Source organism: Temnothorax americanus, unplaced genomic scaffold (assembly GCF_048541705.1).
Source record: "Temnothorax americanus isolate GAGA-0224 unplaced genomic scaffold, ASM4854170v1 Scaffold2, whole genome shotgun sequence".
NCBI lineage: Eukaryota > Metazoa > Arthropoda > Insecta > Hymenoptera > Formicidae > Temnothorax > Temnothorax americanus.
In genome coordinates this window covers 3,681,065-3,705,454 of record NW_027509338.1, presented here as the reverse complement: position 1 = coordinate 3,705,454, position 24,390 = coordinate 3,681,065, and the positions used below count along the sequence as shown (strand labels likewise).

General features: G+C 40.7%; 2 protein-coding genes across 8 annotated transcripts in view; one reads left to right on the top strand and one right to left on the bottom strand.

Moving 5' to 3' along the window:
* The first annotated feature begins 1,977 nt into the window (after positions 1–1,977).
* Positions 1,978–21,372, top strand: Argk1 (Arginine kinase 1). Of its 3 annotated transcripts, XM_077405169.1 has the most exons (6): positions 14,705–15,039; positions 16,103–16,832; positions 17,316–17,625; positions 18,574–18,934; positions 19,079–19,453; positions 19,779–21,372. In XM_077405169.1, the coding sequence occupies exons 3-6, from the start codon at positions 17,498–17,500 to the stop codon at positions 20,124–20,126; spliced, it is 1,212 nt and encodes a 403-aa protein (XP_077261295.1). In that variant the 5' UTR covers positions 14,705–15,039; positions 16,103–16,832; positions 17,316–17,497; the 3' UTR covers positions 20,127–21,372. The 3 variants fall into 3 exon arrangements, with proteins under 3 accessions (XP_077261297.1, XP_077261295.1, XP_077261296.1); XM_077405170.1 differs by lacking the exon at positions 17,316–17,625 and having other exon boundaries at positions 14,706–15,039; XM_077405171.1 differs by lacking the exons at positions 14,705–15,039; positions 16,103–16,832; positions 17,316–17,625 and adding an exon at positions 1,978–2,113.
* Positions 21,373–21,771: 399 nt separating this feature from the next.
* The window catches only part of LOC143896963 (phospholipid scramblase 1), a 28,946-nt gene continuing 26,327 nt past the window's right edge, over positions 21,772–24,390 (bottom strand). For all 5 annotated transcript variants that reach the window (XM_077405176.1, XM_077405180.1, XM_077405181.1 and 2 more), the window contains 3 exons: positions 23,564–23,719; positions 23,141–23,302; positions 21,772–22,882 (listed from right to left, as the gene is read on the bottom strand). In XM_077405176.1, coding sequence (XP_077261302.1) covers positions 22,844–22,882; positions 23,141–23,302; positions 23,564–23,719 — 357 coding nt within the window. In that variant the 3' untranslated portion in view covers positions 21,772–22,843. The remainder of the gene's footprint in view (positions 22,883–23,140; positions 23,303–23,563; positions 23,720–24,390) is intronic.

Genomic DNA, 24,390 nt, shown 5'->3' with positions numbered 1-24,390 from the left:
TTTTAACTTATCGGAAGCCGTGTATTAATGCTACACCAGCTTTATATTCCTGATTTCTTATTTCTAATCGCTGTTCTAAAATCTATTTCTGGTTCCTTATATATTTCATTGTGCGGGGGCCTTAACACACCGAAGAGGGTGCTAATCTCTACGATTAATTAATTGTATTTTTTTTAAATATCTTCTGCAAGTTTTCAATAGAGTTCTAAAGTAGATAAAAGTTCAGTTAAAAAACGGTAGTCTTTATTCTTTCTTCAAAAAAGACAAACGTTAAATCGACGAGCGTTTAATCGTAGGTAGGTATCTACGAAATAGAAATGCCTGAAAACGGATGCAACTTGTCGGGAAGCCACGTATAATCAAAGAGTTAAACTGGCGCATCCAATGGGATGAAGCTCGTAAACTCACGGTCGACTACCAACAGTACCAACGTGATCGCGAGGCCAGACCTTGGCCTTGGTACGTGCCGAAGAGCATCGGTCGGTTTATCTCTCGATCAACGATAAAAAGATAAACGAGCTTTTTCAACGGTGTTATTGACATATTGAAATGTGTGTTGAGTTGAAAGTTCCTAGCGCGCGGACGCATTTCATTCTATAACGGACGTTTTATTAAATGTATTTCCGCGAGAACATGTTTACGCTCTATTTATGAACACTTTAATAATATTATCTATATCTAGGGTACAATTAAATCCAATTTTATTTTACGATATCCGGCTTACGTCAATGATTCGGTTTGTTTCCGCGTTCCATCGTTAATTATAGCGTCATCGGCCTTCTTTTCTTATTACTGCGATTTTATATATTAAAATATATATATATATATATATATATATATTTCATTCTAAATTTCTAAATATAATTCTATATATACGTTTGTATATGCGCATATAATAAATCCTCAAAATCCTATTAGCATGTTCGACGAATGTTAAAAATTTTTAAATCAACGTGTCTCAATTTTACACAGCGATGCACACAGTATGTTTTTTGATATTCTTTCCTGCTTTTTCTGATTTTTTGTCACTCTTTGGCCGGTATTCATAGTCAGTTCTTATTTCAAGATTGTCTTAAGTAATGTCTTAAAATACTAATATGGCTCTGTGATGATTGGTTCATAACACCTTAAGACTGTACTAAGACGGTCTTAAATATAAGATTCGACTATGAATACCGCGGCCTTTGTGCTTTCTCTCGATTTTCATCTCTCCTCTTTCTTTCTCTCTATTCAATCGCCACGTAGATCTGTTGCAGGAATTTCGTGTAATTCATTTTTTTGCAAAGTCCCTTTAGAATCCACAAAATACCGGGATAATGTGGAATGAATAAAAATTACACAATTTTACTAGTGATTTTGCAAAATCTTAGTGAAATTGTGAGTTAAAATTTTTAATAATTTAGAGAGATATAAATGTTTATATAAATATATTATAAATTATATTTATATATAAATATAAATATTATTATATAAATTTATATTTTTATGTTTATAATTTTTATTCATTCCAATATCCCGGTTTTTTGTGGATTCCCTAGGAATTAAACAAAAATTGCACGAAATCTCTCTGCGATAGATCTATTTTGAGCGCAAAAACTGTACACAGCAAAAAAAAAAAAGAGATCGAGGTGAACAAGAAGATCGAACGAAAAGGGGGAGAAACCGATTCGTCTCGGAGATTCCATTCGTTCTCGCGAGCCACGAACGCGCGCCGCCAGCCGCCACGCTCTCCGGCGAAGTGAATTCACGACGGATGCTGTCCTGGGAGAAGTCCCCCTGTCCCAGGTCCCAGGTGGCCCCAGGTAGCAACCGAAAACTTTTTCTTCGCGGAAATAGCGGAACGGCGGAATTGGACGGCGACGAGAGAGCGCGCGGGTGGGGGCCGCGTGCGGCGCGGCGATTGGCCGAGCCGGGGAGGAGAGGCACTCGCGGCGGCGAGTGCGGCGACGGCGGCGTCGCGCCCGTCGCGGATTCCGCGCGCCGCCGGCCGCGCCACTTCGTTTCCGACCCGCGCCACGTACGTGTCGCCGCCCGTGGGATTCAAGGTGCGCCACCCGATCGCCTTCCGATCTCTCGTCGTCGTCGCTTCTCGCCGTCGCTCCTACATCGCCAGGTGAGTCGCGAGAGATTTCCGAGAACGGCTGCGTTCCGCACGGCCGCCGTTACGTTCGCGTTTCACGTCGACGATCGATCCGTGGCAAAACTTCTTCGGAAGGAACTCTTCCGCGATCGTGATCCCGCAAATCCGGTCCGTCTACCTACCCACGACGGAGAACTGGTTAACCCGCCGGCGGCGGTGCGCGGTGCTTCCGTCGCGTCGCGTCGCCGGCCGGTCTCCCGCCGTAGGGACCGAGGGCCCGACTTTCGCTTTTTGTTATTTTATGACTTCTCGCGTCGCGCGATTTAGCCTGGGGACAAGGTCCCGGCTCCCGGCACGGCGAGAAAATCGACGTCTTTGCCACGCGCGCATACCGGTCTCGCCGGCGCTGCGTTCCGCTCGGCGGGCGTCTTCCCCGCCAAATCGCGATGCGTCCCTTTCGGTTGCCGAGGTTAGGATCGCCCGATGATAGCGCGGGTCGAAATCAGATACCGTCCGAGCGATATCCGATGCGCGATGATCGTTCGAGAAGCGCCGACGATCGTCATACCTTTTTTTCTTTCCGTCGCATTCCTGTGGCGTCGAAGATTGAACTCGCCCCCAGGGATGGCAGGACTGCATCGGTTTCTCTTGTTTGTACTTAACGCGAAACCGAACGCGTTTGCTCGAGTCTCGAGACTCTCGAGATCCTCAAGATCCGTGAGATTCCTTTTGTCACACGCCCGAGATCGATATGCCGCTTGAAGTTGCCGCTTATCGAAGCGACTGCTCGTGTCTCCGAGATGAAATTTGGGAAGAAAGGCGTTTACGTAATGGGATAAGATGACAATCGATAAGGCGCAACGTCGGCCGCATAGCTCGAAAATCGCTGCTTAGGGGGGGGGGGTGTGTATCCCTTTCTCTCTCTTTTTTTTTCTTTACATTTAAGAATCTGGCGCGAAAGGAAAGCGAAGAAACACAAGAACTTTGCAAACCTATCCTCGATACATTCACGTTTTCTCGATATGAGATCTCGCGGCTGCCCTCGTCTATTCGTGAACCAAACGAAAAAAAAAAGGACTGAAATAAAACTAGGAAATTCATAGACGCAACGCCTAGTCCCAAGGCCACTCCACGGCGAGACCTATGAGACCAAATTGTTCCACGTAATTCGCTTCCAAAGGCAAATCGCGAAATCCGGCGAGTTGCGTAACCGAATTGAATCAGGAAACGCCCGATCCACCTCGGCCGGGATGATCGCGATGCTGTTGTATTATCCTCGGCTGATCGGCGATAACGATAGCGCGTGTATAATTTTATACGCGATTTCTTTCGTGTCGTCGCGCGACGACCGGACTTGTGGGGCTTGTCGTTCGCCGGCGAACGGAATTCCAAGAAATAAAATGACGTGGCTCGAGACGCGAGACAAGAGTTTGCATCACTCGCGATCGTCACGCTTGGAATCGCGACAACAGTCCGGGATTTGTGAAAGCCCCGCGGGCTCAGGTAATTGAAAATCGCAATTTCGCGTGCGGCAATTCCGCTAATTTTCCGTAGCGCCGATATTTCGATCCTCACACCGCGAACGTGTCTTTCGCGAGTGTATTTTTATTTTTCAATTAGACGCACCGTTTGATTGTGACTTTATATTTGTATCGTGTATCAAATTTAGCGTTTTATTTAACGTGCCTTTCGCGAGAAATTTCATTTTTTTAATTATACGCATATCGTTTGTGACTCGGGCCCCCGAGTATTCTGTGAACGCACTTTTATCGATAAATTTATTTTCGCATTGATTTCCGAGACACTATAGTTCACGTTACGTGTACTATAGCATCTCAGAAAAAAAAAACGCTTATTTATCGATAAAAGTGCGTTCAGAAAATATGGGCCTTTATATTTAATATATTACGTGTCTATATATCTTAGCCTTTCGTCATATTCGAACTGTAACTTTAAGTTTTCATTACATCGATTATTATTCCTCGCGTGTATATAATATACCCGGCGTGCGTGAATTTTTCGATTTGGTGCTGCAGGATGTTTGTCACACGCGTCTGCGAGTTCGTTCGAAGGCGACGAGCGTTCTACAACGCTGCGCTGCGCTGGCGAGTTAACTCGACGGCTCGCCGACCCATCGTCGTGGCTAATATTATGAATTAGCGACGCGCAAACATTTATACGACGGCAAGTCGCTAACGCAGTCGTTAAATGATGAGCTATGCGAGACGCGTTGCGTCAATCGTTTTACGACGAAAATAAATGAAGTCGCGAAGCTGCATCGGTCGCTAACGAAAGGGTACATTGTGACGTTAAAATATATAAAGTTTACAAAAATGCACGGATATTGTACGCGTCGTACTTCGTTGTCGTTACATCCGCGATAGCTCTCGGCCGGAAGTTCGCGATACGTATATGATGTTTTTCCTTCCGACGCGCTAGATGAAATAATTGGATTTGGTATAATTCCGGTATAATCACGAGTGATTAAATTAATATTGAATAATTGGGGTTTTCATCTCTCCGCTCCTCTCTCGGGGGATATATCTTCTCGATCGGCGACGCCTCCCACTTCCGGCCGATGATCAATATCGAATTTCGCCGTCCCGTTGTTCGATCGCTCGGCACGCTGATCGAACATGCAAATTGTTAGGCGCGTTTCGACGAATTTCCGGTCGAGAGTGCATTGACGGATCGAGCCGCCCATGTATAGATTCTGGTGCGGGGGGGGGGGGCAGTTACGTAAGTTCAGAGATGCGCGTGGTTGTGATGAATCTCAAACCGTTTCATACGGGAGATTTTTGATCAACCGGAAAGGTTATACAGGAGCGTTTAATTCTTTTTGCAGTAAAATTATGTGGATCACAATCGCGAGTATATATAATTAAGTTATTAATTACAAATTAATAATTATGGTAGAATTTTATATGCTAAAATGAAATATTAGAAAATCTTCTCGCGACACAGCTACCGTTAAGCACATATGTAATCGTAGTAGTAGTAAAGATAGACGGCTTTCGAGGGTATAGGCGCTTGACGTAAGCTTCGCGGCCGTTCGGAAATGACCAGTCGCAGCTCGATTTTACTCATCGATCGGTCGCGTTCCTTCGAGTAATTCTAGATGAGATTTACACGTAGCCGTGCGATATATGAGACTCTATTGTGAACATGTTTGATTTAACAATGCAACGCATTGTTACTGATACTTGAAAGTAAGGTTATAAAAAAGTAACGAAGTAATCTCTTACTCCCTTTATATAGCGTTGGTAAATAACGCTGAAAATTTTCTTTATTTAAAATATTCAGGATTTTTTGTGTGTGTGTGTGTGTGTGTGTGTGTGTGTGTGTGTGTGTGTGTGTGTGTGTGTGTGTGTGTGAACGGATTTTTAACATTACACTCTTTAAAAATTCGCAACAATTTGTATATTTATAATTTTATTTGTAAGTATGTATAGACAGAAGAGTCTCGAGGTTGCTATACTGTTACGAACGACACGAAGATTTAATTTAAAGATATTGAAGTTGGAACATTATTCGTTTCATTTTAATATTTGTATTAATTGTGTAACGCAAATGTTGCATCCTGTCGGTGCTGTCGCAAAAGGTATTTGCATCAGGTTTTACCTCTCGCATATGCCACGTGTTAAGTCGAGTTGCAGGCAAGCGCATTATCGAGTGACGTGGTTTCTCGATTCTTTAAGGCCAGATGCGGCTCGCCTCCTACTCGCGCGCATTACTGACTCTTGTACCTGACACGCTGACGTGCCTATACGGAGAGTGCTCGGCGATAGAAGCGTGAAAAAAAAAAAGAATCTGTTTCGTGAGTACACACGTCAGTCGTAAATCCATGACGCAAACCCGGAAGAATTTAACGGCGGAGTTATACTCCTCTCGCTTGAACATTTTTTTTTCCCTCGATTTATTTAGCGACTTAAATTAAACCTATTGGCACACCCGGTATAATCAGTTTACTGTCGTGAGTCATAATCGCAGATATCGACACGTGATATCGCCCACGCCAAACGTTTCATTTATCGATCGATCCGTAATTCCGGAAGTTGACAATTTGCGATAACAAATTTGTTTTTCCGGGATGTATTTTTTGCAACGGAATAAATGCAAAGATCTGTCTCTCATAATTTTTATATTCTCTTGCAGATTTTTTTTTTATTAAACAGATATTAAGTGTAGATTATTTAATGGTTGCCGAGAGATACGTTTGAATTGTTTATTAAATCCAAGTTTTATAATATCTTGAACATAGTGGTGCTTGTTTATAACACAAGTAAAAAAATATAACACCTACGGGTATTATCACGTAAAGGGTGTTTATTTTCTCGCGGCGTAACCGTATACGAGTGCTTTAATATTTTCCCGCTGACGTAACGTGCGCGATAAGATACCCGATAAGGGCAAACACCTGTCGACCGTAAAATTAGGCGTGATAAATGTTATCACCGCGTCTATTATTATTAGCTGCGCGGCGAGACGACACACATACATCAAAATATCAACATGTCGGATCTGCAATTATATTTAAGTCCGTCTTAAGTACGATCTTAAGATGCCATTAACCAATCACAGAGCCGTATTAGCATCTTAAGACATTACTTAAGACGATCTTAAAATAAGAACCAACTATGAATACCGGCCTAAGTATCTTGTTTTTGCATTCAGCGGATTAAACGGGATACTCGTCAGATGTTTTATGACGTAACGCGAAAGAATAAAAAGTGGATTACATTCTGCTTTATGTCGGCGGATTAATATCGAAATTGCGATTGTTGATTAGAGCAACCGATCGGTAAATTTAATCATTTTGTTACGTTATCAACGTTTTATTCCTGTATTCGGTATATTATCGACGAAAGCTTGATGGATGGCACGCGCTTGTCGTGTAATATTGGTGATTGAGCGAGATTGTCGGAGGCTATAAAGTCTTCGAATAATTCATAACGATTCATTTCGTTTCTAGTTTTACGATGTGGCCTCGACCTTATCGTTGCAACAGAATCTAGGGTAGAACTCGAAATCCATTCAACGGTCTAATGCAGTGATTTGAACTTGGGAAAAAAAAAAAAGAATTACGCTCATACGGATAAAATTGGATTTTTAATCGAGATGAATTCAGTTTCTATGAAATTTCACGGAGATAAAATTGTTTTAGTATTATCGAGATAAATTTTTACGTCTCTCGTCTCGAGGCACGATTGCTCGCGAGATATTCGCGCTTTCTCGCTCCTTTTTTATTTTACACAATGTCACAATGTTCGCGAAATAGAATTGCACTTCATTCGAGTGTAACGGATCTGTAGCGGGAGGAGGCGCGTCTGTTCAGAAATAAATTGGTTTTGTCCGTGGCCAAGCAGAAGCCTGTGTTGTTTATGATCTTAATTTGCAGCTTTGCGTGTACACGTCGGATTTAGAGTGCCAGGTTTCAATGTTGCATAACGGTCGCGCCGCGCGATTATGCCATGCCAACTGTCTTCTTCCTCACCATCTCCCGTCGTCATTAACGTTGAATCGTAAAAATATATTTAAGGCAGAAACTAAAATCTTAAAGTATCTCGATGAAAAATTTAAGAATGTCACATTTCAAAAAATGTAACTAAACAGTATTTTTCTAGTAAACACGCTAGAAGAATGTAAGATCTTACTTTTCACGATGTAAAACATCATGATTCGAAGATAATTTTCTGCAATAATCTAATCTATCTCATATCGCTCGCAAAAATCGTGAGAATGCTTTGCCTGTTCCTGCATTTGTCCACAATGCTCTGCAATTTATTTCGTATCTTTCGCCAGAATCCCGTTTCCTCTATGTGTTTTATTTAATGAGCCTTTGTCTCGCAGAAGATTTTTCGAAGAAGTTTTATTTATTATTATTATTATTTTTGTCCCCAATTTGACAGTCATGTTGAACCCACCGTTTTGATTTATTAAATTTTGATTTCAGATTTGCAATTGGCAACCTCAAAAACCCCCACATACTAAAATTCAGTGCGCGATATGTTCAACAGAAAAATTTGTGCAACAAAGGGTCAAAGGGTTGAGAACACCTATGTGCGATTAATAGGGTGCTTATCGGTCGAGTTGTCGAATCTCTCTCGCGTTGCGACAAGTCGTCGACAGATAGAGCGCAATGCTGCAGAGAGCCGCTTGCGCGGGTGCATGGATCAATAGATGCATCTCTCGGATGGATCCATGAGAGCTTCCCCGGGAGAGAGAGGTGTCCTGTGTCCTCCTTCCTGCCCGAAGGGCGAGCTTATTACGTCGCAAGTTTCGCAGTCGGCGGAATCAATCCTATAGCGAAATCGAAATTTTCACTCGAAGAAAATCAAATTATTATTAATCCATTAATAATTTCGAATTTTACCCGAAGCGTTCTACTGATTCATCATCTATCTTTGAAGCTCACTAAAAATTGTATCGACTCGCACACGCCTCTAAAATCACTCCCTTTTACAATCTTGAAGGACGCCTGAATTTAACAAAATATAATCCGATTCGAATTCCGTTCGCGTCGCAGACTGAAGATTCCGAACTGCGATATTTTCGCGAGGGTCGAGGAAACGTTCGACCCTGAACTCGATGTGAAGAGTTGCATGCGAGGTCACGGATATTTTGAAGGAAACTTGAGAGTTGATCCTTTATGCTTACGTATTGATCGTGCAATTAATTTTTCGCTCGCGTTCGCGCGAGCAGCAGCGGGAAGCGTATCTCCTGATGTTTTTCTGTTGAAGTACCGATTTGTCTTCTCGCAAGTGCGATTGCATAACGCGTGTAACATCGCGGAGGTGGGACTAAAAATAAAAACAAGCCGCGAGCGAGATAGAGCTTTTTCTCCCAGATTTTTTCACGAACGAAGCGTAAGCTTATTTTTTGCGAGACATTTCTCGTTAGTAACGAGTTCATTCGTTTGAAGCTTATTTCTGATTGAATATTATCAGTTTATTCCCGGCTTTGCGAAATCCCTTATACGCTCATGTCCGCGAATTCCAAGGGAATAAAAAAGAATCCAGAGCCAAGTTCTATTTAACTAATTGGCGTTTATTCGGGAGGAGTGCTAACGAGAGCCAATCTCGAATTCACATTAATAAACATATTGCCGGAAATTGGTACAAAGTATTGCAGAGAATTGCTCCCGTTTGTTTTTGTTCTTTTATATTCTCTTTTGCTTCCTGAAATTATTCTCGAATGAACGCTATAGGCTTAAGCGGGGAGGATTATGCAAAGCAGATCCAAGTGGCGCGCAAATGGCGCGTTAATTCGTGTACGTTCGGCCGACATAATTCCATAGTGTTCTATGTCATCGCGAAGGCAGGCCTCACGGTTATCACGGAAGTGCGAACGAACGTTGCGCTCTCGCTCGGAATCCGCAATAATTCAGCTTTATTCCTTCGCGGAATTAAGCGGAACTGACCTGAAACACTCGCATCCGGCGAGAGCTGGACACATCGTCGGCACTTCACGTCGTAAATATATGTCACTATTCATGACGGTACCCAAGAGTCCTATTTCCCTAAGAAATATTGATTATAGAGAGAGAGAGAATACAATCTTATATTTAACAGACAATATTGGAGGATACTAAACGCGACAGAAATATGATCTTTTAAGGAGAGAGAAATTGTCATAGAAATATTATCTGCAGAAAGCGAATAATAACTTAAGAAGGAATTTGTAGAGAATGATAAATTGCTAGAAAAATTTGTGGACATTAGTTTTAAGTACTACTATCATCAGAAATCCTTTTTTGAACAAAATGCTGATTTTGCGGTAACGTGATCAAAAATGATTAATCTGCCATTAGGTCTATATAGAGCAGGGTACGACAAGCTTCAAGTACTATAAACATATTGTTAGTTTTACAGTTGTTCTGCGTTTATTTCAATAAATTTTTTTTTATTTTAAAGCACCAATTTTTTATTGGTATAATTTTGGCTCAAGAAAACAGATTTTAAAACATCCTAAGAATTTCACGTTATTACGAGTTAATCTCTTAGATTAGTTGGAATTTAATAAACCCCATCTTGGTGATCGTGCTACATATTTTTATTTCAGTAACGGGTTAATGCGCATTCGAGCTCTTTTACCGTTATATTTTTTCACTAAGCGGAACGCGTTGCAGTGAGAGCGTGCACGATCGATATTACGAATCGTCATCGTGACAGTTGTATCCTCTTAAAGGCTGATCTACAATGTGCTCTTTGCTTTCTGTTTTTTGCTCTTAACCTCTTTGCGACTATCCCGTATTTTGCACTCTGCGCAAACATCGTGTCGCAAACATCAGTCAGTCTCTCGCGAGATTTGCATTTCGTACAAATAGAGACACGCGATTAATTTTAAGTAGCTGCTTGCCAGCATTTAGCGCAACGTCATCGTTGCTAATTTTATCGATTTTAATTATTGCAATCGGAAAATAATCTCTGGTATCGATTACATTACTTGTGTTATTTGTCTGAAATAACGATATGCATTATCACGCATACCTGCACGCGCAAGGTGAACGGAAACGATATCAAAGAATTACTCAAGATTGCCGAAGAATTTGGAAACGAATTATTTGAAATTTGTGGTCACTTATTTTTTTACGGCGAAAGTTAATACTTAAGAGAATATCGATTCATTATAATTAGAGAATGTTATATTAATATTATTTTTATTAATATTTAAGGTAATTTTAAAATGGCGAAGAATATTCCGCTGATTGTGAGCGTCTTTATCGCAACGAAATTTTTACCCACTTGCTTATGAAAGGTAATTAAAGGCGATGAAACGAAAACGTTGCAACGAAGTAATGTTTAACTGCCGCGAGACGTTATTTATATTTTGCCAAGTTTAAATATTTAATCTTCGCTTTCGCGAAACGAAATAAATCATTACGTAAGATGTACGGTTATAAACGAAAAATGCGATTAAAGCGAGGCTGCATTGTGTCTCGACGAAGGTTTCGTCGTCATTATTTTTGATCGTGATCGTCAAAAATGCATCAACAAATCGTTATCGCTCCGACCATCGAATACTCAGTATCGCGATAATTTTATCTCGCGAAACGCGATCCATCAGGATCCTACAACTCGAGATCGCGATCGCACGCGGTCCTCGATAAAGTTATATATATCATTTTCTCTCTAAGCAACAAGATGGCAAAGAATACCGTGTGAGATTTTTTAATTGCATTTGCGGTTAATTGCGAGGTATGCTTATGTTATATAGAGAACTATTATTTATGTTGAAAAGTATGTTTTAAATTACTATAAATAGTAATTTAACATTAATTACATTAATATAATCGTGCCAGACATTTAGCGTGAAACCATAATGAATTCTGATTGAGGTCTTTCTGCAAATGGTTCTCGTGTGCCCATTTTGACAAAGTTTGCATGCGTGGCATTAAATTTACATCGCGATCGCTTTCTTCGTGCCGCTCTTTTATAATCCCTACGAGTCTTTTGAACGTCCTCTGCGAGGCTGAAGAGGCGGGCTGTGAAGCGGTGGTCGCGAACCGTAGTAACGAGTCTTTTGAATCACCGTCTCTCGCTTCCGGCTACAATAACGATGATAATTTCGCAGAATAACACATTTCTGCATACGGGTAGACGGAGGATTAGCCCATTATTTTACACCGCATTCTTAGCAGTAAATGTATTGCTTAGACGCATAATAAGTATAAATCTGATAACTGAGAAAATAATAACATGACGAAGTGATGATGTTTAAATAATAAATTGAGAAAATATGTATTACAAAACAGTAAAATTATTTGTAATAGACTAGAAGACAAAAAAAATCCAGATTTAACTTAAAAAATTGACAGAGTAGACCGGCAAGAGCTCATCTGATAAAACTTTGAGTTGAAACGTGTTCAAATAGAAAACATCACGTTTCGACTCAAAGTTTCATCATCAAATTGGCCTTTTTCATGTTTATGACTGCGCTCGATTTTTATCTTATTCATTTCTGTCAGACAAGTGAAAGTTAAGGCTCGGACGTCGGATTGGGTTTTTTAAATAACCGGTGATCAGAGTAATTCCTGGCTGAACACATTGAACACGTCGTAGGTAGTGATAGGTAACGCGAAAGCATGTGTGGTACGTGGCAAAAGTGTCATTTCGTGTCCCGGAGGGGCACTAAAGCCATGCACGATGCAACGGCGTATATGCACAGCTAATTCGGTTTTAACATTTTTTTTTTATTAAGCGGTATCCATAATTAATGTATAGAGAATCTAAGCCGATTTTTAGTATTTTTTGAATTAAAAAAAAAAAAAAACTAAATTTGAGAAAGTTATAGCTTGCTAAAGTTTCTTTGATGACGGCAACTCTTCAAAAGGTATGACGTCATTTCTTATATAAAGTATGACGGCACAGCACACTTTCGTGTACTATATTTTCTTCAATTTTGAAGATATTGCAAAAATTCAAAAAGTTTGCAAAAAAAAAGTATGCCATGATCTATCAGACCGCTTAATAAAAAAAATTCATGTTAAAACCGAATTGAACGAAATGACATCTTACGGTCTGTCACACCTCCATCGCCGTCCATATCCGGTCTGTAATCGACAATTTTGCCACCCACCACGCACCGTTCGCCAGTGCCGCGCGGTCGCGTTGGGACTTGAGGCCCCGAATCGTCCGGATATCCGGATGAATCGCGCATTGTGCAGGATCCGGCAATTGGATCTGACTTTTTCGAACTTGTTAAGGAGGTCTGAAGTAACGAATAAAAAATGTAGAAATAATTTTTCAATATTCACTATTTATGAGTCAAGTTCTAAAATTAAAAATGAGCACATCTAACATCTAATAATTCTTTGCGATTTTTTACAAAGATTTATTATTAATCTATTTAGTAATTTTTTATTTTGATGTAATTTTAAAATTTGTTGTGAATGAGAGACTGTCTTAAGCAAAAGGTGTTTAAAACGAAGTTTCAAAGTAGTCTTTAATTCAAAAATAATATATGGCAGTAAAATTAAGAATTAAAATCCTATTACACTGAAAATGGTGACAGATTGAAACGTATGTTAAAGTATCATTGTAATTAAAGTTTACGACGCGAACACTGTTGTGGCTTTAAGCCCCTTTTATATGTTGATTTCTAATTGAACTTTTCGATATTAAAAAATTGTTCTTACGTTCTGCTTATTTCTTTAAATCTTGGTTCTTTACCGCGAAAAAGTTGTTAGATCCTATTATCGGATCCTGTATATTCGAAAAATCTCGGACTCGAAGCGACGCGTATCCGAAATTCGAAATAGAGAAAGCCAAGATATGCTCGCAAGTGTATCAAAACAATAGTAGGAGAAGGGACAATATTGTGACGTGTATTGCGTGCCATGTTATTGTCGTCGCGAAATTCGGTTTTACGTATGCCCTTCCAAGACTCCCGTTGACACCGCCGCGCCGGACGGAGGCTCTCGAGTTACCCGTAAACATCGAGCATCCGCTCAAGCGATATGCTATCGATTTCGCGAGGTACGATTGCAGCAGCAGCCGCGTGTTAATATAACTCCCGCGCGACTTCGCCCGCCGTCGCGCACGACTTTGCACGATGCCGCGTACCTATCGCCGAAATACCGGCCGCCGCTCCAATTTGGCGGCGAGGTGCTCCGATTTGCGAGATTTTTATTATTTCCACTCTACTTAACAATAATAATGTTTCGTTTCGTCGTCAGGTACCTATGTTCGTCGTTGCCAAATGATTGTGTCCGTGATTGGCCAATTTAAATATATATTAACACGAAATGTGTCTCAAGAGTTTCATTACGTTAGGCGTTAGCCGGTGACGATTCCTTGACACTTGAGTCTTGATAAGAGCGAAGAAAGATATATCGGCTTTAGAGATTATCAATATCTCCCTCCTTTGAAGCTCTCCGTCGCGACGCGGCCAGTAATGTTTCAGCCATCGCGAAATCATGAATAAAATCTAACTGATAAATTAAACCCTCCTCTTATACGTACACGCGATCGTTCCAGCGCTCATTAGGGCGCAATTCGATATTAAATGGCGGCGTTATCCTAGGACCTCTAACACAGCATCAACCGTATTAAATCCCGATTTTGCAACGTAATATATTTCTCGATATTATAATTGTTACCGTTCATATTCGGGTAATACCTCGACGGACGGCCGAGCGCGAAGGGGGAGAGTCGGGGGGGGGGATTTTCGGGGTCCGAAATTCGTGATCGCGAACACGCGCGCGCGCATTTACGCACGTGCGTGTACGTGCGTGCGTGTGTACGTGAGTTTCCCCGCTCGCGGCGGCTGGGGGGCCACGCTGGGCCACGCCGCGCTGGGGTGTGTGGGTGTAGGTGCGTGCTATCGACCGGGTATTCTCCGTGCCGCTGGACGAACGGCGGCGTGCCCCACCCTGAAGAGAGTAGGGAGCTCGGGAACGCGCGGCGCGCGCGAGCGAGCGAGAGGGTACGCTCGTGCCGGCCGCACGAGAGACGGAGATGACGAGCTGAGGCGCGAGAGAGAGAGAGAGAGAGAGAGAGAGAGAGAGAGAGAGAGAGAGAGAGACCGCGGCACGCAGAATGCCGCCTCCTGCTTAGTGATAGCGTAGAGACTGTAGTGTTCACATCACACCATACACCTAACCAAAATTCTCGTTCACTGTTCAAGGAAAGTTTGATATATATATATATTATACACATATATAAAAAAAAAATATATATATATATATATATCTCCGCACAAATTTTAGCCAGTTAGTTTCTCGCACACGCACACCGACACCACTTATCGACACACGCACGTCCGCACACGTATTTACACGTATATATAAAAAATATATATTTATATGTATATTTTATATTCGCGTCGCGAGACAAGTTGAAGGGTGGTGCGCCCGGCCGAAAGTCGGATGAGAGAGAAATAAGGGAGAGAGGAGAAGGAAAAAAGCACAGCCGCGGGAAACGTGTGACTGATCCTCGCCGAAGAGAATCTCCGAAGAGGTGGTGGTGCTCTTCCGTTTTTCGGTTTCATCACGTTGCGTCGTGTTTTCGACACCCGGCATTTGCCCCCACCCCCCTCTTCCCACCCGCCCCCTACCCTTCAATGCTCGACACGCCGTGAACGAGACGAGGGGGGACTCCTCACTCTCGGCGGCCGATTTTCCTCGTGACGTTTCCTGCTTGTCCGATAGATTTTGCGTTTCGTCGTTTTCGCGGACATGAAGTGAGATTAGTGGAGTGGATGCTCGATGAGATTTTTTTCGCGCGAACATCGTAAATTTGTGGTAAATTTTCCCACCCTCTTGGAAGAAGCCTCGTCGGGGGCGACATTAGTGTGGACCTGTTAGAGCTATTAGAGTGCGTGCGACTCGACGCGACGACCGGCTCTCGGCGGAGTTGCCTCTCGTCACGTTCAAAGTGTGTAATTACGCGTATTATACCATCTTCGAATTATCTCGGAATTATAGCGGGACGAGGCCTGAATTGGACGGAATTACGAGCCGGAGACTGTGGCTGACCCTTTTTTTTTTTTATAGTAACCGCGAGCCGCGAGTTTCCCCTGATCCCCTCTCGCATATTCGGCATATTAATTATGTGACCGATGATTCTTTTTATCGTTAGCTAATTGTTCGCGGTTGTCTTTATCGTATTTGTTGCGCTTAAACTTAAGCCATCAACTTTTACAGAAATAACTTGAACGGTTTCCTCTGATTCTCTCAACCTCTTCCGGTAATACTTTAAAACGGTACTTTTTCATGAATTTGGTTGATTAATCTGGAGAATGTCTTTTGCTTAATGCTAATTGATGAGTCTACGTTTTCTTACAAGAATGTAAATTGTAAATTTCATTTTACAAACCCGCTAGATTTTGGTTTCCAAGATACACAACTTGGAACGGTCAAAAGAATCATCCCCTCTTTAAAGCCATCGTGGAAAATCTCGCTCGGTCCCGGGGAAGTATAGCCGGCGTGTCGGTGCGCGAACGTGTCGCGGGCGAGCGCCGTGACGTGACGCGAATTAACGCGAGAGCTAACGCGAGCACCATCATCTCGTGCATCAGTAGATCCCTGCTTGAGAAGAGTGACACGCGGGAGCCGAAAGGGCAGCAGCGGCGGCAGAAGCAGCAGCCAGAAGGGCAGCGGCGGCGGCGGCAGCCGGAAGGGCAGCAGAAGAGAGAGAGAGAGAAAGAGGAGGAGGTGGAGGAGGAGTAGGAAACGCACGGGCAGTAAATACGAGAGAAAGGTCTCTCGGTCGCGACCTTTGACCTACCGCGAGCCACCACGAGTCCTTGTCGCCCGGGCCGAGGATAACTTCGTCAGGATTCATCATCAGGACCGTCGGTCTCTCGTCGGCCGCTGGGGGAGGCGCAGCACGACCGAAAGTAGCAACGGGAGAGGACGGACGGAATCGCCCCGCGAGGAGGAGTCGTCGCGACGACGATTCTCCGTCCACACCCGCGTTTCTCTCTGTCTCTCTCTCTTTCTCGCCTCTCTTCTACTGGAAGCGCGCACTTACCTAACGCCGGTCCGCCCGGTCGTCGCGGGTGCAAGCTCCAGGACGAGGATCTTACGTGAAAGGGACTCGATCTCGCGTGCGTTTCAAGGGCGATTTCGGGGCATCGGCGAGATCCCCTTCGATTTTCTCGCACGATCTTTTTCCCCCCTCTCCTTTTCTCTTTCCGCCCATCTTCGTCTCTCTCGCTCGTCCGGAGCGTCGTCTTTGTCGCCGTAGTCTCCTCGTCTTCCCAGCGACATGGGCGGATGTACTTCGAAGGATACCACGTCGGGCGACGAGTACGTATTCGTAAAAAGGTCTTCAGCGGAATGAGAAAGACCGTCTTTCTTTCTCTCTTTCTCATCTGTTCCTTCTCCCCCCCCCCCCTCGTCGTCCCGTCTCTCATTTCTCATCCATTTTTGTTATCAGAGTATCACTCGGTTTTGAGTACATTCAGATTTTGTTTCATTCTAAGTGCATTTTAATTACGATTTGTGCTATAATCTATTAAAGCGAGATTAAACTTTAAATTATTATCCGTAATAATGTACTCTGTGGGTGTGCCATTATTATATATTATGTATTTATGGAAATTAAATTTTATGTATGTACGAGAGGAGTTTAAAGGGGATTTTGGGAATTTAATGCGTCCAACGTTTACGTGAATTTCACATACAGAAGTTTCGATAATGCTCCAAACAGTCGAGACATGGCGATATCAGCAACTTTCTGAACTTCCGCTGTTTTTTTTTTCTTAATTGTAAATCTAACAAACTTGCCAGGCTCTGGTCTCTCTCGGGTTTATGACGTCTTCGGATTTTTGCGCGATGGTTTAACGCAACCCATCAATGCTCGCCCCGCATGTATACCTATTGCGTAGAGGATCTCGCATGAGCTAGACGTGTTCTCGTCTCTTCTCATTCTCGAATCGACGATCGGCGCATAATACGTGTTTCGACGAGCGATGGGCGGTGTATGCTCGTCGCTGGGTATATGCGAGTCGGCGGACGACCAACAAACCGTCCAGCAAACCGCTCAACAAAGAACCGAGAACGTTGACAACGTCGGCAACGACGATGACGACGACGACGTGTACGTATATGCTCATTCGGTCTTCGACCCTGGGATGCACTTCGCGGACTACAATTCGATTCCTCTCGCACGGATTCGATGGACCGAGAGAGTTGTCAATCTGTCCATTTCTCTCGGCGGTATAAATGAATTTCCTTTCGGGAAAGGAAATTCACTTATGAACGGGTCACCCTTTATTCTTTCTCACTTAAAAAAAAAAGGTTATCGTATTGTGCTCGTGATTGACAAGAATTTAATTTTTTTTAAACTAAGAAAATTGAATTTGGATATTAACTTCTTTAAAAGAAAGACGGAATTGCACAACTATTCCACCGAGTCCCTCTTCGTGAAATTTCAACTTACAGTGCATCCTAGTGGTACAAGTGCACTACGCATCAACAACGAGGCACACGTACTGCACTGAAGGAATTGTGAAGTGTATAGATAGATGTATCAAGTATACAGGGAATTGTAGAAGACGTATGTGTAAGAGCAATACTGCTGAAAAGAATCGGCAGGATGATTCAGGTCAGAATTGCCGGGATTAACAACAGGTATTCAGAGTGAATCGCGACAGATGTTGAAATACTTTGCACTCGCAATTAAACAATGTATACAAATGCAACTGATTCTACGTATTTGCAGCATCCGTTCTTAATTCGTATCCTCTCGATGTTTTGCACACTAAAGAGACCACAACGAACGAAAGGCGAGATAATATCAATTGAAGGGTTAATTTTTAAGATTAAGGGAATTATTGGTCTTAAAATTAAGTTGAGAAAATCAAGTACTAATTATTTTTATGAAATTCTTGAGGAAGTAAAATTAGACAGACTACCTCAAGTAGATTGGATTGGGTCCTTCAATTGAGTTACAAAAAAAAACTTTTTTTTTCTTTCAATCATTCCATTACTGTTACGATGAAAAGTTTTCGTATCTTTGACGTGATCCTTCAACATTTTGTTGCAGTAAAAAGAGTAACAACATGGTGGACGCAGCGGTTCTAGACAAGCTGGAGGCCGGGTATGCGAAGCTGGCAGAGTCCGACAGTAAATCACTGCTGAAGAAATACCTGACCAAGGAGGTCTTTGATCAGCTCAAGACCAGAAAGACCTCGTTTGGCTCCACTCTCTTGGACGTCATTCAATCCGGTTTAGAGAACCATGATTCCGGCGTTGGTATCTATGCGCCCGACGCCGAGGCGTACACCGTCTTCGCCGAGATTTTCGATCCCATCATCGACGACTACCACGGCGGCTTCAAGAAGTCCGATAAACATCCGCCTAAGGACTTCGGTGATGTCGACTACTTTGGCAATCTCGACCCCACCGTAAGTTCTTAGGAACTTTATATTTATATAAAAGTTTATGTAAAAAAACATTGGTATGATTAAATTTTTGAATAGTAATTATTCAATTTTATAATAATTATGTAATTAGATGATAAGATTGATATTTTTTTTCTCTTAATACAGGGTGAATACATCGTGTCGACTCGCGTGCGATGTGGCCGCTCCTTGGAAGGATATCCGTTTAACCCGTGTCTGACGGAGGCGCAATACAAAGAGATGGAAGAGAAGGTGTCCAGCACGTTGTCGGGTCTCACTGGTGAATTGAAGGGTACTTTCTACCCACTCACCGGCATGAGCAAGGAAGTGCAGCAGAAGCTGATCGACGATCACTTCCTCTTCAAGGAGGGCGACCGTTTCCTTCAGGCAGCGAACGCCTGCCGTTTCTGGCCCACTGGACGTGGCATCTTCCATAACGACGACAAGACCTTCCTGGTCTGGTGCAACGAGGAGGATCATCTTCGTATCATCTCTATGCAAATGGGTGGTGATCTCGGACAGGTAATTATTTAGAAACCATAATTTTTTTAAACAGAATTTTTTTTAACTGTATGAATCTATGAATGAATACTTTAAAAGTTACACTTATATAATTTTTAAATACATGTCCATTTAATAAGCAGAATTATCTAAAAGAACTTTCACTAACATAATTCTCTTGTAATATTCTAGGAATTTTGTTAAATTTTATATTGCTAAGTGTGTGGCATATTGATGTGACAATCTCTGTTAAACAGTATTTCCTAACTTTATCATCGAATTTAATTTTGTAATATAATGTGATGTCATTCTGACATCAAAATATTAATTTGTTTATGTTTTCCAGGTATATCGGCGCTTGGTGACGGCGGTGAACGAGATCGAGAAGCGATTGCCGTTCTCGCACAACGATCGTTTCGGCTTCCTGACGTTCTGCCCGACGAATCTGGGTACGACGGTGCGTGCCTCGGTGCATATCAAAGTGCCGAAACTCGCGGCGAACAAGGCCAAGCTCGAGGAAGTCGCCGCCAAGTACAATCTACAGGTGCGTGGCACCCGCGGCGAGCACACCGAGGCTGAGGGCGGCATCTACGACATCTCCAATAAGCGTCGTCTCGGTCTGACCGAAGGTCAGGCTGTGAAGGAGATGAACGACGGCATCGCCGAGCTCATCAAAATCGAAGCCAGCCTCTAAACTCATCCCCTCTCCTCCCCCCTTGACACACCACGTATTCGTTTACTCTCCATCGTAGCCTCGTCGGACGCCACTGTATTACGTGACGTCACGCTGAAAACTGTGTCTACGGCGTGAGGATTTTAATCTGAGAGTAAATCGCAAGAACATGATTTAGAGAATCGTTTAAACGACGATTTAACGCCGGCATCAAGCTTTTCAGTCATTTTCGCGTTACTCGCGAATATGATATATATATATATATATATATATATATATATATATATATATATCATATTTTGTGCTGTCCAGTACGATGTAAGCTATTCTCGTATTCGCGCCTTTTTTTATAACTATTCTTTTTTTCTTAAGAGAAACTTTAGTGATTACAAAAGATATATCCTATTAAAGACAGGGTAAAAAATCCTGGAAAAGGGTAAATCGTATGTCTTGTTCGTCAAACTTTTATTTAACTTACTTTCTATTATTAATTTCTATTAATCTCTTTATATCGTATGACTATTACTTATCTTATTTTTGTCATAAATTTAATTGAAAACGTGAAATCGTAAATTAACGAAGGGACAAACAATTACGCGATAGAAAGAAGGCTTTATAGAGAGCAGCTTACATCGCACTCCACACATTGTATTCAACAGTATTTTAGTTTATTTCACTTGTTCCTTTTTTTTTATTAGTATGTAATTTCGAATGATTGGGAAATATTTTCGAGGCAACGCACTCGCAATTATCTCGTTTTTGTTTCTTCCTTTTTTTCCTTTTGTCGCAAACGCATTTGTTATCGATGATACATAGTTACGCGCGTTCACACACTTAGTAGTGCTCTAGTACTAGTCCTTTGCAATTCGTCGTAATTGTCGTTATTAAGCAAGATAATAAGGGAAAAGAGAGGAAAGACGTCGCTGTTTTAAGAGATATTCGTTTGACGACGGTTTTTAAATTGTTCGTGTTCTTGAGATCGTCACGAAACATCAAGGGTCGCGGCGAGTGCTATTCTCAGCGCGCCGCGGTCCTCTAGTCTGCGGATGGTGGAGAGCGCGACATTCATGTTTTTTCATTCTCTTTTTTACCACGTGAGAGGCCGGGAAACGAACATCTGCGCGACGGATATTAAACACGCACTACAAAACACACGCGAGCAAGCGTTGCGGCATATTATAGAGACAGTGTACTACCAGCAGATTCGACAAGATGTACGGTGAGAATACAAGTAATGAAACACAAAAATAAAAAGACATACACATTATGTATTTCGTTGCGTGTTTTATTCTCCCAATTTCGGCTTTTTAATTCCCGATACTCGAGTGAAATATTGAGAGCGTTTATATTGCTCGGGTAATTTTTCGAACTGATTGTGTCGTTAATTTACATTTATTTTGTATACTTTTTATCGTTATAGATAAATAATTTTATATATACATCAAACAAATTACACAGTAAAATATATCTTATATATCTTTAATTTATGAATCTATAGCATTGAAAAGTAGGATAGATTGAACTCATCATATATATTTTTTAAGATCGCGACTTCATGCCATCCTGTTATCATATCATCATGTTATGTTAATAGTATATCTATTATTAATTTAAAAAACATTAACAATAGAGGGTGGTCGCAAAAAAAAACATTTAAAATTAGACATGTAATAAACGTAAACTTTAATATGAATTTCAATATCATTCAATATATAAAAGAAAAATATATTTATTATTGATATAATTAATACGGATATACCTACTTAGGCTAAGGATCAATTTCAATATTCTAACAAAAATACAAGAAATGTGTAATATACATTTTATTGAATAAGCACTTTTTTCTGTAGGACAAATATGCAAAACTGTTATTACGTAACAAAATATTGTGTGAAGGTTGAAATTATAACGATGCACAAATTGTATATTGTATTCAATTTAAATGTTTGTTTCTTATATCACGTTAATGCCATCCGTTAATAGCCGATTCTTGTTTTACATAAATAACACTTTATAATTAACGAAATTCCGAAATTATTTATACAATTTATGTTCAGCAAAGAACGAAGAGTCCAGTCTTCATACGGATTGAAACAATTATCTTTTATACTACTGTATGTGTATATGAAGGCAGTTTATATTATTTATCAGAGAGAAGAATGAGAGTGGTCACGTCCGCGTTAGAAATTTTCGTGGACATGGCTATGTAGTTTAATGTGCACGTTTTGTGCACATAGAGGCGGGCGTGACCACTCTCATTCTTCTCTCTGTTATTTATTATGTTAAACGATATTTGGGAAACGACCTAGGAAGATAAATGCATTGCATTAATGAGTAACGATTTAGATGCGGACAAACTATTGTTGATAATAAAATAGGGAGGTCTTTGAGATCGAACTCTGCAATAGACACGAAGTTCGATTACATCTACGCGCGAATGTAAGCGCAACTGTAAGTATACTTGAACACAGTTTAGTTATATATAAAAATAATAAAGTTTATTTTCATAAAACTATTAAAAAATGGGGTAACCATCTATACTATATAATTGTAAGTTATCTTACAATACATGCTTAATAAGATACCACCCTGAGTATGACGGCGCTTGCCTTCATTTACGTTGCATTCTATACTTAAAAATCTTTCGAAGCGGTTTGATACGTAACAAAATATTTTTGATGGACGTATAAAGCTAACATAGACGAATCGCTTTTCTTTTTAAATTGAAACAGATTGACTTATCTATTTCGACTCTCTCTTCCGAAATACAAGCGGTCCTAAAACATTAAAAGAGATATAAGTCAACATATTATATATTAAAAATTAAATTGTATTCATACTAATATTTATTAGAAATATTTCTTCGCAATTTAACTTTAATTTCTTAATAAAAATCAGTCAAAATCAATTAACTACGCTGATATTAATATTGGAATTAAAATATTCCTTTTTCGCAGCAATATTTCTTCCCATCTTTTTTTTCGTATCTTTTTTCTTAAATAACCAATTGTTTATAGTATTTTCACGATACTCACTATTAGAATAGTCGCTCCCAGCAGTACGGCTTTTATTTTCACGTCGAGATCGCGCGGAAAGTTAATGCCGAATTTATCCGAAACGTTGAACATCTCTTCACAAAAGCCTCTCCAAGGCTTTCGAATCATACCGACGACATGCTGCGCATCCATAGATTTGACCTGCGGATTTAATTATTGACCGAACAATGTTAAAAATCCATTTTACGCAACATATGTCAAGTTTGTAATATCGTATTATTCACTATCATTTGTTCTTAAGTTTTGTATTTTATTTTCAAAAATCTTCCGAAAACTCGAAATTAATTTTAAGAAAAACAATTTTAAAAAATGTTAATATGATATGTAATAATAATGATGATGATGATAATTAAATATCATAAGTGGCATAAATTTTGTAAGACATGGAATATGTTGCAATACCTCAAAAATGAAGTCACTACATAAAATAGTAGATGGTCTTTTTATCATCAATACTGCCTGGTCGAATGCATCGCGAATATAAAACTTTGCTCGTAGAAAACTCCACTCTTGAGTAACGCTGCCCAATAGAGTAGTTCCGGAATACACTTCTAAAACCTATGAAAAAAAAACTTCAGTCATCTGTTAATCAAATCTGGTTATAATTGAATTAAAAAAATTAAATTTATTGATAATCTAAGATTTGTGTTCTCATATACGTACGTAAGGATTTATTTCACAGTCGTATTTAATATTGGAATTTTAATAAAATAAGTTACGAGATGAATTCGATTCCAATTATTTAGCAATTACATGTTTAATTTTTATTGCGTTCTATATCCTTTTAGACATACGCCGTAAGCAAACAAATAAATACATTATTTGCCGAAATACATGCTAAATAGGAAATCGACATTGTCATGTCTGTTTAGAGTGTATATTGAATAATAATAACTTGTCAAAAAACCTGCACATTGCTTCCTCATAGTTTTTAAGTGTGCGTAAGTAGAAACCTTTGCTCACAAAGCTTCCTCTATTTGTTTTGGCTTCCTCATAGAGGAAGCTTTGTGAGCAAAAGTTTCTACTTGCAAAAAACTCCTTTACCGATCATCGCCAAATTCAATACCGACCTTCCTTGAATGATACTCTATTGATTAAAAAAAAAGAAGCAGCCCGATATCTCAATATTTGCGGAAGTTAGAGCAACTAGTACTTGCATCTCGTTTTTAACTTGAATATAAGACCCGACTATGAATACCGCCATTAAAGAACTATATAAAATAGAAATA

What these genes read in the sequence shown, in the direction of transcription:
- Argk1 (XM_077405169.1), top strand. Translation starts at nt 17,498, where the DNA reads ATGGGCGGTGTATGCTCGTCGCTGGGTATATGCGAGTCGGCGGACGAC. An exon ending in TTGGCAATCTCGACCCCACC is followed by an intron (nt 18,935 to 19,078) that starts GTAAGTTCTTAG and finishes CTCTTAATACAG; the next exon opens with GGTGAATACATCGTGTCGAC. An exon ending in TGGGTGGTGATCTCGGACAG is followed by an intron (nt 19,454 to 19,778) that starts GTAATTATTTAG and finishes TATGTTTTCCAG; the next exon opens with GTATATCGGCGCTTGGTGAC.